An 18178-nucleotide genomic window follows, 5' to 3' on the forward strand; every position below is an offset into this window, starting at 1 on the left:
TACACACATCTCTTCCCTCATAGCAATGGAGCAATATTAAAGTCCTGCTTGCTACGGGGGGGGGGGGGGAAGAAGAGTGAATGGAAGGCTTGAAGAAGAAACAGGAGAGACAGGAGGCAACTGTACCTTCTTCCACTGCATTTTGAATGTGAAAGGTAAAGTATAGCTCTCAGGTTGCAACCATATTTTTGAGTGCCTTTTCCAGGAACCCTTTGAATTTTGTATTACAGACGAAGATATACATAAAACAAAAACTGTAGTACATTAGACTTTAAATAAGTATTTCTAAATAGCAACAACATATGGGGAAGAGTGGCTTCTTTCAAGGCATCTGTTTTGTGGAACAAAAAATAAGTGGAAGTGGATTGGAAGCTTTCCTACATCTAATCTTTAAGCAATTAACAAATATGCTCTCATCTAACTACACCGGCTGCTAATTACAGATTTCTAAACCTTGCAAAATGGAGAAAAAAATCTGACTCGAGGCTAAAGGCTAACACGGGAATCACTGAACAATTAGCATAGTGAGGTGGGGAGACTGTCCTTTGCCTGCTATAACAAACTTTTACCCAACTAAAAATATCGGCTGCAATCAGTAGAACTGTCTGACAAAGTCTGTTGGGAAAGTTATTTACTGCATTCCCAAAGCCACCAGAAAACAGAACTAATAGAGTGTTTGCCATAAGTACCCAAAAGGAAGTGTGATTCATCTGTCCAAATGAATTTGTGAGTCACTGAAAACCTTGAATTGAGAGTATTAAGCACACACCTAGTAGTTATTCATAATTTGCTAGGAATCTGGCTAAGCCAAAAGAATGGAAAGAGAGACCGGCTACTGCGATTACTGTTGTAGCATAGAAGTTTGGAAAACTAAGGAGCCCACAAAATCAAGCCCAGGAGAACAAACAGTGATAGGAAAGCCCAGGAATGGGGAAAACCCTAATATTTTACAGTTCCTTTGGCTTTAAGAGGCTGTATTTTCACACTTCACGGTCTTGCCTAGAAAGGCTTCCCTGTGCCCTCTCCACACACACACACCCTGCCATGACTAGCTTCATATCATATAGTGCACAAGCTTCACAGATCTAGGCCTTTATCCAGGCAGAGAACTGTGGTCATCTCCATTGTCCTGTTCCTCTTAAACCCTTTTAAGTGGTTCTCACTGGAGCATCCAGTGCAGTCACACTGAGCAGAGGAATGCCACGCTGCCCTCCCCACAGCGGAAAGTAACATACTCATGATAATCAAGCATTAGAGTAAGATAATGCAGGCCACCGGAAGGGCACAACTGCAGGTCTCACCCAGGCCCCATGTTACGTCTTCTCCCTACCCAAGTTCCTCCTTGGCTTCAGATGGCAGAAACAAATCTTTCCATGTTGCTGGAATAGGCGGCATGCCGCAGGTAGGCACCAGGGCTACCGAGCTGCCCAGTGGCATTGTACCCATGAGCCAAGGAACTATAGGAGCCAGGAGACATCCTGCCATAGAAATCCATAGTGTCATTACTAAGTGGGGGCGAGGTAGGCATCCCTAGACGGGCAGAGGCCCCAAAGAGGTGGTTGCTGCTGCTCTGCGAGTAGGTACCTTGGTTAACCTGGAGCTGCTGGGTACCGGGGAGCGGGTAGGCGTAAGGCATGGCGTTGTGGGGCCTGTGGAGGCCAGGACCTGCTGCGCAGCCTTGGCTGGAGTAGGCTGCGGCTCCAGCGAAGGAGCAGGCATTGCCAGGGGAGGGTGTTATGTCCGGGCTGTGCTGCTGGGCCAGCTCCGGACTCGGCTGCGCCATCAGGGGGCCTAAACTGAAGAGGGGCGGCTGGGACGGGTAGCAGAGGGCGGCGGGAGGCGCGTACGCCGTGCTCAGGGGAGGCCCAACGGGCTGGGCCTGCGTCTCGTGCATGTAGGCCGGGTACGTGGAAAGGTCGCTCCGCTTGAAGCGCTTCCTGCGGCGCAAGAAGCTCCCGCTCTCGAACATGTCCCGGGCGTGTGGATCGAGGGCCCAGTAGCTGCCTTTACCCGGCCGGCCGGGCTCTCGGGGCACCTTAATGAAGCAGTCGTTGAGCGTGAGGTTGTGGCGGATGCTGTTCTGCCACTTGCGGGGCCCGTCGCGGTAAAAAGGGAAGCGCTCCGTGATGAAGCGGTAGATGCCACCCAAAGTCAAGCGCCTCTCCGGGGCGTGCGCGATGGCCATGGCGATAAGAGCGATGTAACTGTAGGGGGGCTTTCCGCGCTGCACCGGCCGCTTCCTGCGGCGTCCGGCAGGGCGCGATCCTCCCGCCGCTGCCACCTCTTCTTCCGACGGCTCCGGCTCCAAGGCCTCTCCAGGGGGAGGCGGCTCCACCTTTACCAGCGCGGGGAGCCTGGACACGGACCCCGTTTCGGAGTCTGTATGGCCCGATGCGCACGTCGACGACTGGGGGCTCTCAGCCGTCATCCCAGGCTCTGGCCCTGCGACCGACGGCGACGGCGTCGCAGGTTCCGAGAAAATGACGGGCGGACCTTGCGATAGGAACGCGCCAGCCTCGCTGCTCCTGGGTGCCTTCCGAGGATGGTCTCCAATGTTCCTCGGTCGCTAGTGATGGTCTCTGGTGACGGCTGATGGAAATGGGGTCGGGAGTGGGGCCCCAGGCGGCTTTGGAGTCCGAGGTGGTTGGGTGCTGAAGCCTGGAAATTCCCTCCCTCCTCACGGACAAGGCTGGAGGGCGCTCTTTGGATAGATTACTTACAGGCTGGATAGATTACTTATATGCTGGATCGGCGGTGCCTGGCGCCCCTAAAACGGAGCGGATTGCTGCTACTGCCGGCGGCGACGTTGGAGATCATAGCCAGGACAATGCGCGCCCCAGTTCAGGACTCTGCGGCCGAACTGGGTCCCAGCGTGCCTTCCAAAACGCTTGTGATTGCTGATGGAGCTGAGAAGAGCTCCCTTCCCAGCTCTTTGAAACAGCGCAGTACAGGAAGAGGGCGGTCGGAAGATTGGGATCGGGTCCCCACAGTTTGGAGAGCCTCCAAAGTTCCTGTGAAGGGATGCGGAGTGTGGGGATTGGGCGCCGGGTAGGAGCCAACCTCGCCGAAGACCCGACCTGGCGCGTGTAGAATCTCCGTCTAACTCTTAAGGAAGTCGATGGGGAGGGCTCTTGGGGTTCGTTTAATGCTTCCCAGAGAGCTGTAAGCGTCTTCCCCAGTAACCTCGAGCCAACACAACAGAGGGCACCTCCACGGAGGGACTCTACTTTTGTGCCTCCTGCCGCTGGTTCTGCACCTGGGCAGCCGGCACTCCCTTTCTAGGTGCCGTGCCTTAAAGGGACGGGTGGAGACGCAGCTTGCCCGAGCAGCCTCACCTGAGAATGCCGGGGGCGCAGCAAACCTATGGGGCTTTGCTGAGAGGGGTTGCTGAAGGAGGGGCCTGGCTCAGGGCAGGAGCCGGGAGGTGTCATCAACTGGGAGATTTGGGGGCTAGCCCTGCCAGGTCTTTCTCCGCCTCCGAAGAAGGAACGCATACCAGAGGCGCCAAAGGGACAGAAGTGACAGGCGACCCAAGGGCGCGCAAGGCAAAAGGTTTTCACTCCGCCGGCCTGCCAAGGGCCGCGGCCGTCCTATTCTGGTGTTGAGGCCAGGGGCCCCATCCTCTGTGCCTTAGAATGTGGCCCTCTCCCCAGCCTGTGCGTCTTTTCGCAACAGTAAATCCCACAGAGTTCAGGCTGGTTCACACCCCATGTGGCAACAAGCCCGGGTTTGCCATCCCTTGTACATTCAACAGGAAAGCCTAGTTCGCACATGGAGATGGGCAACTTGATTCCCCCCCCTCCCTTGGTCACTGTTACAATTTTAGATCTGGTTTAGAAACTCACCTCCCCCCTACACACACAAGTGGGTAGAAATCCTCTATTGGCAGTTTGGAATTTGGAAGACCCCTATGCATCCGCACCCCAGCAGACTGATCCTTGGGTGCCTTTACTTTGAAGTAAATCTGGCTTTGTTCAGTGGGGCTAACATCCCTGTTACAGGAGAGGAGGGTTGACCTTTGTTTGTCGCAAGGGCCACATTTACCTTTGGCCAGGGGCCACATACCAGTGGTGGGTGTGGCCACCCCACACTCTCCCATGCATGTGTGTATACACAGCCCTGCTCCTCAGCTGATCCCTGCAGATTTGCCAGGAGGGAAGTTAGCCCCCCTTCTCTGCTGGTCAAATGACTGCTCTGATGACCAGGGAGGGAGCAATTTGCATTCCCATCAGGCACTGGACTCAGACACAGGGCTGCCACCACCAAAATCAGTGGTGGGGGGGGGGAATGGCAGAAAAATTTGATTAGGGTGGCTGGCTGAGGCCCTGAACTAAAACATCAATCAACCACCACCATATACATCACAACAACAAGCTACATAAACTCCAGCAGAAATTATGGCCTGAGTGTCTGAAATGGGGCATTATGTCTTTTATTCTTTCAGTGACTCTACTTGCATAAAAAGATACGTTTCTTTTAACTTTTTGCCACCCGCTGAGTGACTAGGACCTAATGAATGTGGATAAGTGAATCTCCTCCGTCTTAAATCCTGGCTGAATAAAGTATGATCTTGGTCTAAGTGAACAAGCAGGCAAGAGCAAGAGTCTTAAGGGTGACTCATGAACCAGAAAATCCTTGGCCTACCTTACAAGGTTGTTAGAAGGATTACTAAATTAATGAATCTAAAGTATATTGAATATTCAATATATATACACACTAAGGTGACATTGCATACTAACTTATATGGGAGTAAGTCTCATTAAAATCTGTGTGGCTTTCTTCTACATAGATGTGTATAGAATTGCTTTATAGTATTATCCAGATATGGAATTGTTCCAAAAATCCATTTTGATGAGAGATTAAAACAGTGCTTCATTTTTGGAAGCCCTACCCTCTAATCTGGAAGCCTCCCCACCCCCAATTCCTAAAGTGTGGAGACTCTTTCCTTCTGGAGTATACATGCAATCTGCACTTGCTCAGGAACCACGTCCACCTATTCTTAGCTCATATTTCCAAGCTTGATGAACTCGGAACCACTTGGATGGAAACAGTTTATAACAAAACAATTATGTTGAACCCTATACATTTTCTTATTTATGAATCTGAGGCACATCAAAGCAAAATGAAGCACTTAAGTGTTCTGTTGATTTAAATGGGAGAAGAAGTAACTATCCGCTTGGATATCTTTCACTGAAAGTCCTTGGACTTCTATTATTTATTTTAAATATTTATATCTCATTTTTTCTTTGTACAGTTCCATAAATTGATTTCAGTGGAATCAGACTAATTTACTTGACAGGTGTGCAGAAATAAGTGGGTTATGATTGTATTGAAAAGATACAGACGTGCCGCTGTAGGCTCTGGAACGTCCAAAAGGCCAGAGCAGAGTCTTTTTCTTGAACCGCAGCTGCTTAGATCAGTTAAAACCAAGTGATAAGGAGGCTCAAGGAACTCTAATGGGAGATGATGTCTGAGACATCTTAAAGTATAGACGTGATGTCCGACAGCTAACAATGCAACACTAATGCATGTTTACTCAGAAGCAGTAAGTCATACTGACTTCAGTAGTGCTTACTCCCTTGTAAGTGTGTTTAGGATTGCAGCCTAAATGGAGCTTCCATGTAAAGAACATAAGAACACAGGAAGATCATGCTGGATCAGGCCAGTGGCCCATCTAGTTCAGCATCCTGTTCTCACAGTGGCCAACCAGGTGCCTGGGGGAAGCCCGCAAGCAGGACCCGAGTGCAAAAACACTCTCCCCTCCTGAGGCTTCCGGCCACTGGTTTTCAGAAACATGCTGCCTCTGACTAGAGTGGCAGAGCACAGCCATCATGGCTAGTAGCCATTGATAGCCCTGTCCTCCATGAATTTGTCTGATCTTTTAAAGTCATCCAAGCTGGTGGCCATTACTGTGTCTTTTGGGAGCAAATTCCATAGTTTAACTATGTGCTGAGTAAAGAAGTACTTCCTTTTGCCTGTCCTGAATCTTCCAACATTCAGCTTCTTTGAATGTCCATGAGTTCTAATATTAAGAGAGAGAAGAACTTTTCTCTATCCACTTTCTCAATGCCATGCATAATTTTATACACTTCTATCATGTCTCCTCTGAGCTGCCTTTTCTCTAAACTAAAAAGCCCCAAATGCTGCAACTTTTCCTCATAAAGGAGTCGCTCCATCCCCTTGATCATTCTGGTTGCCCATGTTCAGATGCAGATGCATGGACCTCAGTACAGTTTCAGAAGACAAAAGACAGAGAGTGGCCGTTACTCTTAAGCACTGCTTGTGAGTTTCCCAGTGGCATCCGGGTGGAGGTATCCATGTTCACACAGAAGTAAGATTTCTTTCAATGGGACGTGCTTCTAGTGCATAGGATTGCAGCCTTTCAGGAACATAGGAAACTGTCTTATATTGAATCAGACCAGTGGCCCATTAGGTCAGTATTGCCGACACTGACTGGCAGGGGCTCTCCAAGGTTTCAGGTAGGGTCTTTCCTGGCCCTACCTAGAGATGCCGGGGATTGAACTTGGGACCTTCTGCATGCAAGGCAGCTGCTCTACCCTTGAGCTATGGCCCCTCCCCGTCTTTGCTAGGGCCTAAGAGACTGGGGGGTCATGTCAAAGGTTTCGCTTTAAGCCTTTCCTGCGCGGCACCATACATTTAAATACACATTATTTCTCCCAAAGAATCCTGGGAACTGTAGTTTGTTAAGCTCTGTAATGGATAAACTACAGTTCCCAGGATTCTTTGGGAGAAATATTGTGCTTGAAATGTATGGTGCAGCGCAGGAAAGAGTTTCAAAGTGAAACCTTTGGCGTAGCCCCCTAGTAGGGCAGGTGCACCGTTTATCCAGCGGGGGCTTGCTTCTCTGTAAATGGAATCGCAGAATGCTGGACGGGATACGCCTTTAGACCGATTCAGAAAGGGCAACTCCTACCTCTTTCGTAATGACGGTAAGAAATAAAAGAAGTAATAAGGGCCACGTTCTTCCACTGCACTAACTTCTAGCCTCTGTGATTTAACTAGCAAAGGGGCTTCATTTGTATAGCCGCGTCCCTGCTTCGGCTGTACAGACGAGCAAGAAACGATGCTGGGGGAGGCAGTGAAAGAGGAGGCTGAAGTGAGTTGCTAGAGCCTTCAAAACAAGAGGCTCGGTGACTAGATGAAGTGCATTTTTTTCTCTCCTAGAAGTCATCTGACAAACTCCGATCCGTGCAGACACGTCGGACGTCTCTTGCAAACGGTTTTACAGGCAACTTTTGTTCTTAAAATGTAGGTCACTGTGATCTCGCTCCCCAAATTAATTTGTGTGTCGTTAACGCCTCTCCATTCTAAACCTGCTTGCTCAAAACAAATCCCACCGAGGCAGGAAGCCCAAGAGAGGATGGCGACGCAAGCTTCTGTGGGTCGTTGCGAGAGAGTAAGTCCCGTTGCGCTCAGTGGGGCTTTACTCCCGGTGAACTCTTAAAAACAAGGATGGCAGCCTGAAAATGCCTTCCGAGTAACTTGGGATATCGCTGTTGTCTGTCTTGCAATCATCTATCTATACCTTGATCAAGTACACCGCCGTGGGGAATAAGCAGTGCTGTAACTAGGCAGGTGCAAAGGCCCAGGGCCCAGGGCTCAGGAGGAAGGGGGCCCTGAAATGGAACTGACAAAAAAAATTGTCAAATATAATCACATTTTCACATTTTAAATTTCGCCGCCGTGCTCTGCTGTGCGGTTCAGATGTCGGTGAATCGAGTGCGTCGAGTGGGCCCAGGCAGCCCATTGCGTTATTTAGCGGTTTAGCTCAGTCCCTGGACGCCCTCTACGCCCTCTGCTCACCAACATCTGAATGACTGAATCGCATCTGAATGACTGAATCGCATTTCTCACTCTTCTCGTTTCTACTGCTTCGTGTGAGAGAAGTTTTAGCAAGTTAAAATTAATTAAGAATTATTTAAGATCGACTATCGGACAAGAACGATTATCCAACCTTTCCATAATTTTGATTGAATATAATATCGTTAAAGATATTAATTATGATGATGTAATCAATGAATTTGCTGAAATGAAAGCCAGAAAAGTGCAATTAAAATAATTATTTTCATTTATAAATACATGTGAATGATCTTGTATATTTCTTGTGTACACAAAAATTATTTATAAACAATTGTTATATCGTATTTGTTTTATTATTCCCCCCCCCAAAAAAATTAAGGGGACCAAAAATAAAACCTTGCACAGGGCACATGAAAAGCTAGTTATGGCATTGGGAATAAGGCTCCAGAGAGTTCAGTGGGCTGTGGACCCAAATAAGGGGCACCATCCAAGCAGAGTGAAGCACGTGCTGAACTCTCAGCTACAAGAAACCGGCCCGTCTGCCCCTTTCAATTTAGGCCGGTTTCAACGCCAAGCACGCATTTATGGCGATTCAGAACAATTCCTGTGGAGCAGGGGTTATGGCTTAGGTCGTTTGTATAGTGGGCCCAAAAGGAGCAGTTATTTTGGAATTCCTTTGCACATGATATCGTATTATTTTGCAAAATACTTCGCAAGCGCGTCCCATTGTTTTGCAGAGCAGAAACACATTAAAGAGAATTCAGGGCAGATCGCATCATATTCTTTTGCAGAATATTTTACAAACCCATCACACTGTTGCAGCTGGTGTTTTTTTCTTTCAGATAAACACATGAGAGAGTCCTTCGACTTTATTCAAACCTTTCCTTTTTGGAAACCGGGGTGAGGGAAAACTCTTCAGTAGCAAGGCACTTCATGGGGAGGGCAGACTGAATATTATGACTAAAATCAAAGTATCTACCGTTTTTTCCTTCTGGAGGTGACCCTTCTGAGAGCTCAAGTTCTTAAGGTTGTGCATTGCAGCTTGGATTTTGTCGGAAAACCTGTCTCGGTTTGTCTGTTGGCTTAAATGCACTTTCACCCCTTCCAGATGAAAAGCCACGCTTGTGAACGACATACTTTTTTAAAAAAAATCTGTTTGTTACACAATTTCCCACTGTCGCCAGAGGTGAGCAATATAATACACCCCGTTGCCAACGCTTGCCCAAATCCTGCTCCCTGGACCCAGGAAAAGAGATCGACGCCTCTTTTCCCGAGATCAAATGGCGCTGCGTATAAAATATAATCTTCGCTCCTTTTCCCCTTCAGCGAGTCTTTAATGTGGAGAGGGCTGTGCAGTTTGAGGATCGCTAGTTTATAATTCAAGTGTCCTTATTAATTACCGCAACGATGATGGCATTTTCTGTTTCTAGTCTCACAAGCTCCAGCTGAAGAGAACTTGTAGCCAGATCAGATTTACAAAATAATTTAACACCCCCAAGCCTGGAGTGAATTCGATAGACAGCCCAGAAGACCAAAACTCTTAAGTAAAGCCGGGTCGGGGTCTCAGGTAGCTTCATTAAGTTGCCAAAAGTGTTTTTGTTTTGTTATTGGCTACCCTATTTTAAATACATTTATTTGGAAGCAATAACGTTAGGTGTCTCTCCCTATGGGACGTTGGGCCCAATGTCCTGTAGGACCCTGCAGAGTTGCATAGCGGAAGGGAGAGTTTTGAGCGAGCTTATGTGTGTGTGTGTTTGAATCTTTGCTAAGATTCCACCTTCCCTGCAAATTAGTCAGACAGAGGCTTGAAGCTTTAAAATAAGAAACAACTACTTTATTCTGGAAGTACATGCTTGATAGGAAAGAGTCCTTTATCTAGCTAACTAACTAAGTTGGAGCAATGAGCACTGCACCCAGTACTCGCCCTCATGCTGGTGGAGAGGGAGAGACAAAGGAAAGATGTCTGCTCCCCTCTCGAGAGAAAGAAAGAAGACTGGGAAGGAGGGAAGGAACTGGGATCAACATCCTTTGCATATCAGTCTAGCAGGAAGGGAGAGACAGCAGGAGATCAAAGGGATAGGTATAGCCTAGCAACCAAGAGGTCTCCTCTCTAGCTACCCTTTTTAACCCCATGCAGCCTCAACCCACAAGTTGGAGTTGAACCTCATACATTCCAACACTCCCCACCCCTTGTTTTTTGTAAACCGTTGGATTAAACCAGGTGTGGGGAACCTCTGGCCCTCCAGATGTTGCTGAACGACAACTCCCATCACCCCTGGCCATTGGCCATCTTGTTGGGGCTGATGGGAGTTGTAGTTCAGCAACATCCCCTTCTGGTGTTCTGGAGCATGACCTACAGGCTTTGACTTCTACCTTTTTCCATGGGCCCTTTTGGAGCCTCAGGTTGGAAAGCAGGCCTCCTTGTACTATCTTGAGGACCTCCCCCCCCCTTTTACATAAAATAAAAAATATTGTAGATTTAGGACTCTGGATGTGTGATGTACCTTGCGTGTAAAGTTTGGACGGTTGATTGCTGGATTGTACAATATTAAGACATATGCTATTTGTTTGGATAGCTGAAACAGAATCAAAATGAAATCCATTGATTTCAGTTGGGCTTCCTTCTATATCATGTGAGAGCAGATCCCACCCGCCTTTACTTTGAAATATGTCAACATGTCAACTCTGAAATAAGACCTATTGAATTCCATTCCCAATTAAGAGGGTTCAGAATTGCAGCCTGCTCCTGACATGGGAGGGAACTAAATTTGCAGTATGGGAGGAGAAAGGGTTATAAATGCAGTCCGTTGAGGTTGGGATTGCGATATCTCCGCTTTATAAAAGTTTTACCATGTTTTGTTACGCTACTATTAATGTCATGTTTTGTGTGACCGATGCAGATATATTCTTCTGTTAGTGTCGTTGTTAATTACCTGCTTGGTTAAATAATAAATTGTTTATGACAGGTTGGGTAGATAGAAGCAATAAACCCACTATGTTCAGCTGAAACTTATTTTCAAAGATGTGTATTTAAATCAAAGACCAGTAAGGTATAAATCATACTAGACATTATCAACTTCTGGATTTTTTTTTTTAAATCTTGGGATTGTATACAACCTTTGGCCCAATTAGAGCAGATCCATTGAAATTAATGGACATAACTAACTTAGGCCTACTCTCCAATAGGTCTACTCTGAGCAGGGCTGCAATGTGCTCATTTACTTATTGAGCAAGCACCATTAAACCGAAGAGGAATTCTGAGTAAACAGACATAGGATCGGGCTGAAAATATGCCATCGTAGCTGATGTCCCATCGGAACGCACCAATAAACTCCCCGAGCTAGATCTAGCCAACGTGGAGAACTTTCAAGAGTGCAGCACCCGCTTTACGGCTTCAGGAATGAGCGACGGCTCTCTGAGAAAGCCATCCTGCGCCTCCTCACTTGGGAATAAGGCGCATTCATCTTTGTGGGACTTACCTAGGAACAAAGAGACATCTCTCAAAGAGAATCCTACGGAACATCGAAGTGCTTCGCTTTGCGCGTGATGTTCAGTCGGAATTAAAGCAGAGATCGGATGAAATGAAAAGTTGTTTGTTTTTGGGCGGTGGGTGGGGGAAGAGGACGAATTAACTCTGAGGCGCGCGCGTGCCTTGGGTTGTGGGGTATATGTGATCTCCAGATCTGGACCGTGCTGTTGATTAAATAAAAATAAAGACACACACAGCTATTTACTCTTCTTTTCTCTAGGATGGGTGGGTCCTTCGTGTTTGCTTTCTTAAAAACACATTTATTTTAAAATGGTGTTTGCAACCTTGATTCCTGAAGCAAATCTTAATCGAATAACCCTTCCCTTTCACCTCCTCCCTTGCTCGTGATTTCGACTCAGACTTCAGTCTGGGCAGACTTACCTTGCTTCTCCATCTCCCCCAATTGCTAGAATGAAAGGACGGGGTGCTTCTGAGCACATTGGAAGTTGCCTTTCAGTACCAGAATTGAGCCGAGATCACGCCAAAGTCCACTCCTGGTTAGCTTTCTCAGTTTCAACAGCCTACTCTAGACAGGAAAAGTCATGTTGGCTTTTCTACTTTTTTTCTTGTTGTTAGAAACCCTTTCCGATTCACAGCAAATCAGCCAGACATCTACAGTAGAGCCCGATCTATTTGCTGTTCACCCCTCTTTAGCCTGCTTGCCTTAATAGCCCCCCATCAATAAACCAGCTGAACTGAATTCTTAGTTAAGGTATCAAACCAAAAACGAATTCACTAATAGGCAAAAAAACTTGAGGTTTAAGAATGTACCTATAGCCCACAGATATTTCTATACAACTTTAAAAAGCAGGGAAATTGGGCAGCTATAGTGAATGCACCAGGGGAGCAGGAGACCTGACCTCCTTTCTGAGATATTGCACTGCCCTACAAATTTGTTAAAATGCAAACACAATTTGGGTTGGTCTTTCACAGTCCAATCCACTTGATGTGTAGCTTGGAAGAATTTGGTAACATGTGCCTCTGAGCATATGGTGAGTGGTGGCAATACCTGCCATCTCCAAAGATGGAGAGTTATATATTTGTATATTTGTTGGTGGTCTTACTTTGCTTCTTTCCTGTGTTACTAATGTTTCTACAGAGAATCTAAACTAGAAAATTTTATTTCCCTCATTATTCATCCTAGAACACTTTGTCAAATTTATTTTTATTAATTTCAACGCCTTTTTATTGGTCAATGTCATATGATGGTGAAGACAGCCTTTTGTATTTCAAATTGTTGGTTATGTTCTATTTCTATTTTGAGTGCATTAACAGTTGAATTTGAAACCGCAGTTTGATGTAAAATCAGACTGATTACAATATGTTGCTACTTCAGCAATGACTCTAGCTGCTGGAAAAAAGAGGATGCATGTTTTCAGCCTGCTATGTTTAAACCACTTCATTTAAGGCAAGGTGGGCACGGTCAAAAACATACAGCACACCTAGAATTTTGCTAGAATATATTTAACCCCCCTGTTTTATCTTGTGCAAATTGAGACACTCCTGAGATCCACTGGAGACTATTCTGCAGAAGTCAGTGCCATTATTCCAACATTATGTTTGGAGTTTTTTTAGTGTAAATTTTTCAAAGGTGTTGCTGTACTTCACATATTCACAGAAATAGAAACAAAACAAAATGATTTCCTATATCACTAAAATTGCAAGGTAAATCAGACATGTTTAAAGTGACCATCTGAACTATATCAACTGTCTTAATAATGTTGCTTCCTCCCTGTTAAAACAAGATCAGCACAGCACATGTCTTCTTTCTATTATTTGGGCTGAGTGCAGGTGTTGCCACCACTCACCACATGCTCAGAGGCACATGTTACCAAATTCTTGCAAGCTACACAGCAAGTGGATTGGACTGTGAAAGACCAACCCAAATTGTGTTTGCATTTTGACCAATTTGTAGGGCAGTCCAGTATCTCAGAGAGGTCAGGTCTCCTGCTCCCCTGGTGCATTCACTATAGCTGCCCAATTTCCCTGTTTTTTGAAGTTTGATAGAAATATCTGTGGGCTATAGGTACATTCTTAAACCGCACGGTTTTTTGCTTATTAGTGAATTTCCCTGCTTTTTAATCCCAGAGGTAAGAAATGGGTTCCTGTGCAAGCGTGCTGATAATGGATTGATCATTTGCATGCTTATTGAGTTCAGTGAGATATACTCCCCTGCAATCATGCTTAGGATAGGTGAAACTGACCACAGGGGATGGGGAGGGGAGGAGGAGGAGAGAGGGGAGGAGGAGGAGAGAGGGGAGGACTGGGATGGAAGCAGGCAGGAGGAGGAGGGAAGGAGGAGGACAGGTTTGATCATTTGCATGTTTGAGTTCAGTGTGATTTATTCCTGTGTAATCATGCTTAGGATAGGTAAAACTGACCAGGGAGAGGGAGGGCTGGAGTGGGCAGGGGAGGAAGAAGAAGGAAGTGGGGGGAGAAGGGAGAGCAGAGGGGAAGGAGGAGGAAAGCAGGTCTGATCATTTGCATGCTTATTGAGTTCAATAGGATTTACTCCTATGCAATCATGGTTAGAATAGGAAAAACTGACCATGGGGGTGGAGGCGGGGGAAGGGGAAGGAGCGTATTGGAGGGGGGCAAAGGAAGGGGGAGGGGAGGGCAGGTTTGGTCATTTGCATGCTTATGGAGTTCAATGGTATTTACTTCTGTGCAATCATGCTTAAGATAGGTAAAACTGACCATGGGGAGGAGGAAGGGGAGGGGGAGGAGGAGGAGGGGGAAGGGGAGGAGGGAGGGGGAAGGGGAGGAGGGAGGGGGAAGGGGAGGAGGGAGGGGGAAGGGGAGGAGGAAGGGGAGGGGGAAGGGGAAGGGGAAGGAGGGAATTGGAAGGGGATGGGGAGGGAGGGGGAAGGGAGGGGATAGGAGGGAGAAGGGAGGGTGTGTTTGATCTGGGGTTGCCGAGCACAGGGCCTGAGAATGATTCTGTATCTTTAAGAGAAGAGAAAATTCAGCCAAATACAGGTCCTCTTGCAACACTGTAATGGGAAAAACCACAAGGTGAAATTCTCCCTTCCCCCTGCACAACTTTTAAAGATATAGAAGACCTCTTGGAGGCTGGGCCTGGCAACCCTAGTTTGATCATTTGCATACTTTTTGAGTTCAATGGGATTTATTTCTGTGCAATCATGTTTGAAAATGGAAATGGAAATGGCGACCCTTTGAATAGGGTTTTCATGGTAAATGGTATTCAGAGGTGGTTTTACCGTTGCCTTATTCTGAGGCTGAGAGGCAGTGACTGGCCCAAGGTCACCCCGTGAGCTTCATGACTGTGTGGGGATTCGAACCCTGGTCTCCCAGGTCCTAGTCCAACACTGACCTGGGGGAGGGGAGCAGGAGGGGAGGAGATTGGGTGGGAGGGCACTGGGCAAAGGGGAAAATCCTTTCCTTCCAAAAGGAAAACATTGTGAACAGTATCATTGCTTTTCAGCCTTTCCCCCACCTTTTTATTCTACAGCAGGCACATGTAGCTTCCCACACAAATTTAAACCCAAGCTTTCCCTGGCCACATCCACACCAGACCTTATTTCACTTCGGACAGTCATGGCTTCTCTCAAAGAATCCTGGGAAGTGTAGTTAGTGAAGGATGCTGAGAGTTGCTAGGAGACGCCCTGTTCCCCTCACAGACCTTCAATCAGAGCAGCTCACTGTTAAACCAGTCTGGCCACTGAAGCTCTGTAAGTGGAATAGGAGTCTCCTCTCAGCACCCTTCACAAACTACACTTCCCAGGATTCTCTGAGGGAAGTGATGACTGTCTCAAGTGAAATCAAAGTCTGGTGTGGGTGTGGCCCCCTGATTAGCCAAGCCCAGCAGCTCTGAGGCTTTTAGAACACTGTTGGTTCTTACTGAGCATGCCCGCCCTTATCATTGGCTTCCAGCCAAAATTTCTTAAATTGATTAACAATCAGCCAGGCATTTTTTAAACTTTAAACTGCAGAGGATGAAAGTCAGAGTATGGGGCACGGTCAGTATTAGGATTACAGGTACTCTGTGAACATGGATGATTTTTAATGAATTTCAACAGATTATGAGAACTCTCAGGGGAAAAAGTCCAAAAGGGCTCTGGGGTTTTTCCTCTCCCTTTTTAGACTTTGAACTCTCTGTTCTCTCTGACTGTTTTGTGTATCACCATGAAAATTGAGAGGGTTATTAAGCAAGCGTTTCTGAGTTCAGGACTATAAGTTTTGTAAGGTTATGTTTTGAAATGAGCTTATGGGAAGCATCAGAATGGCATGTGAGGTATTTTCAATTTAACATTGCGGAATGTGAAAAATCCACGCTGGCTGAGTGGCTGTATAATACCCATCAAGTCGTTAATACCCCTAACTTGGATGTGAATCTGCTTTAACCCCCAATCTCAAATCCTTCATTTCAACTTGGATCTCATTTTCACCTACAAGTGCCACAGGATCTTCCACTGATGCTGTCCCACAAATTGGGCTGGATCTCTGAAGCGCTGCATGCACACCGTACATGTTAAAGCACATCCAAAGCCTCCCCCCACCAAAAAATAAAAATAAAAATCGGAACTGTAGTTTATTAAGGATGCAGGGAATGGTAGAGTTGTGAGAGGTAAACTACAGTTCTCAAGATTCTTTGACGGGTGTGTGTATGATTTTGATGTGCTTTAAATGTATGGTGTGTCCGCACCACGCTCTGTGGAATGTCCCTTTCACATCGAAATGGATTGACTTTCCAAATGTGTTGTGTCTACTTTTTTACCCGATCAAGCGGGCGGATGGCGTGATACACATTTTAGTCCAAGCGCTTCGGGTTAGATCGATTTGGAGGAATAACAGGTGGTGGGATCGACCCTTCGAGACAGCTGGCTCCTGTGCATGTGTATACGATTTTGCGGTCTTTATTGCAGGCAGAAGAGGACTCCGCCCTGCAGCAGAAGCCGCAGCCCCAGAGAGAAGCCGCGTGCTCCAGGAAGAGGAGCACCACGTGAGGGCGAAGGGACGCTTCCCTCTGCACAGTAATAAGGGCGCTTCCAGACGACCTTGTTTAGTGAGCACTCATCCTGATTTGTCTGCAGGGAGATCGGATGACATGCTGGCTATTTAAAGTTCATTCATTAATCTCCACACCTCTACCCTAAACCCCTTTCTTGGAAGCTCAGGTACGCTCTGTATCTTTAAAGCACATCCCCCCCCCTCAAAAAAACCCTGGGAACTGTACTTTGTTGAGGGTGTTGGGCAGTAGCCTAGTGGCAAATTCAGAAGTGCAGGGTCCCTTCCTGATAGTCACAGCACACCCCCTTACAGCCAAGCCCCATTTCCCACTTTCCCTACTATTCCTTGCTCTCCCTGTTCCCTCAGGAGTCCACGCTCCACTACAACAGAGGTGTCTAGGAGCCAATCAGCATGAAAGGGAAGGCTGTGTGTTAGCTACTGAGAAGACTCTTCTTAGTGGCTAACTCACCTCCTTTCACTCTGGTTCCAATCAGCACAGAAAGACGACTTTTCTCAGTGGCTAACACACTCCCTTTTCATGCTGATTGGCTCACATATAGGGATGTGGCTGGGATCCTGCTTCCAAAAAAGTAGGGAGTCTATGACTCCCCATGACCCCAGACGACGACACCTCTGGTGTCGGAAACTGTCGTTGTGAGAAGTAAATTACAGTTCCCAGGATTCCGGTGGAGGAGAGTGAGGAATGTGCTTTATATCCCTTTGTGTGGATCCTATTAATCAGAAGCACTCAAACCCATGCATGTCTCTTTCTACAAGGGACACTTGTTTGTGGGATCGGGACATCGAGCCCTATTTAGAGTCAGGTAAGGAAACACAGAGGGAGATTTCATCACTGGGGTCTCTCTTTCACCCCATACACTCTGGCAACCAGCAGGAGTTGGGGAGCACTTGTTGCTATGTACATATGCCCCATACATGGAAAGCACATTATTTCCCCCTCCCAAATCCTGGGAACTGTAGTTTACCCCTCACAGAGCTAAATTTGCCAGTACCATTTAAAAAAAGGACAGTTCCCATGATTCTTTGGGATAAATATTGTGCTTTCAATGTATGGTGTTAACAAAAAAGCAGTGATTTCTACCTGTCTGAGGAGAGGTGACAGGTGTATTTAGAGAGGATAGGAGAGTGAAAAGTTCACATACCTCTGCAGGATTTGGGATGCAAAAGTCACCTTTGCCACAGAACAGGGTAAATCAATCTACCGTGTATTACAATGCCTTGTTGTTCTGCCTACAGAGGCAGCCAGAGCATAAGAAATGCAGAAAACCAAAATCCATATAAACAGCACGCATTAAAACCTCAATCATAAATAAAACTAAAACCAGCAATCTAAAATATAATACAAAATGGGCAGCATTTTTTTGAGCATTAAAAGCCTGTTGACAAAGGAAAGCTGTTGTTGGTATTGTTATTATATTTATTTAATCAGTTTATACTCTGCCTCTGTACCATAGCACTCAAATTGGCTTTACACAGCAACTGTTCAAAACAGTAAAACAAGTTACAAATCCAGCAGGCTGAAGGAGGAGCGGATAAAAACCAGTCTACCAATTAAAACAACCTAAGACCTTCCTGCAATTTTCAACTTAACAACAAAAGGAAGGCAGAGAGAGAAAGAAACTGACAGATCCTAACAAAGGCAGCATTCCAGAGCCGCACTGCCACACCATCACTGAAAAGGCCTGAAAAGATGGGCAATGTGGGCACCTCTTTTTGAGATAGACAGCAATGGTGTGAGGGCCCTGTGATGCCCTTCCCTGGCTCTCCCTGTCAGGTCCCTACCTGCTCCTGGCTACTGCCTTTCACTAGGCACCACCAGGGACTCCACCAGTCCGG

General features: G+C 46.7%; 1 protein-coding gene across 1 annotated transcript; it reads right to left on the reverse strand.

The window, feature by feature from the left end:
• Positions 1-1325: 1325 nt before the first annotated feature.
• Positions 1326-2504, reverse strand: FOXE1 (forkhead box E1). The gene has a single exon (XM_061624093.1). It carries the CDS (start codon positions 2426-2428, stop codon positions 1349-1351), a length of 1080 nt encoding a protein of 359 aa, XP_061480077.1. The 5' UTR covers positions 2429-2504; the 3' UTR covers positions 1326-1348.
• Positions 2505-18178: the final 15674 nt, after the last annotated feature.

Source organism: Rhineura floridana, chromosome 1 (assembly GCF_030035675.1).
Source record: "Rhineura floridana isolate rRhiFlo1 chromosome 1, rRhiFlo1.hap2, whole genome shotgun sequence".
Taxonomy (NCBI): domain Eukaryota; kingdom Metazoa; phylum Chordata; class Lepidosauria; order Squamata; family Rhineuridae; genus Rhineura; species Rhineura floridana.

Coding starts and splice junctions, on each gene's coding strand:
- FOXE1 (XM_061624093.1), bottom strand. CDS start 2,428: ATGACGGCTGAGAGCCCCCAGTCGTCGACGTGCGCATCGGGCCATACA.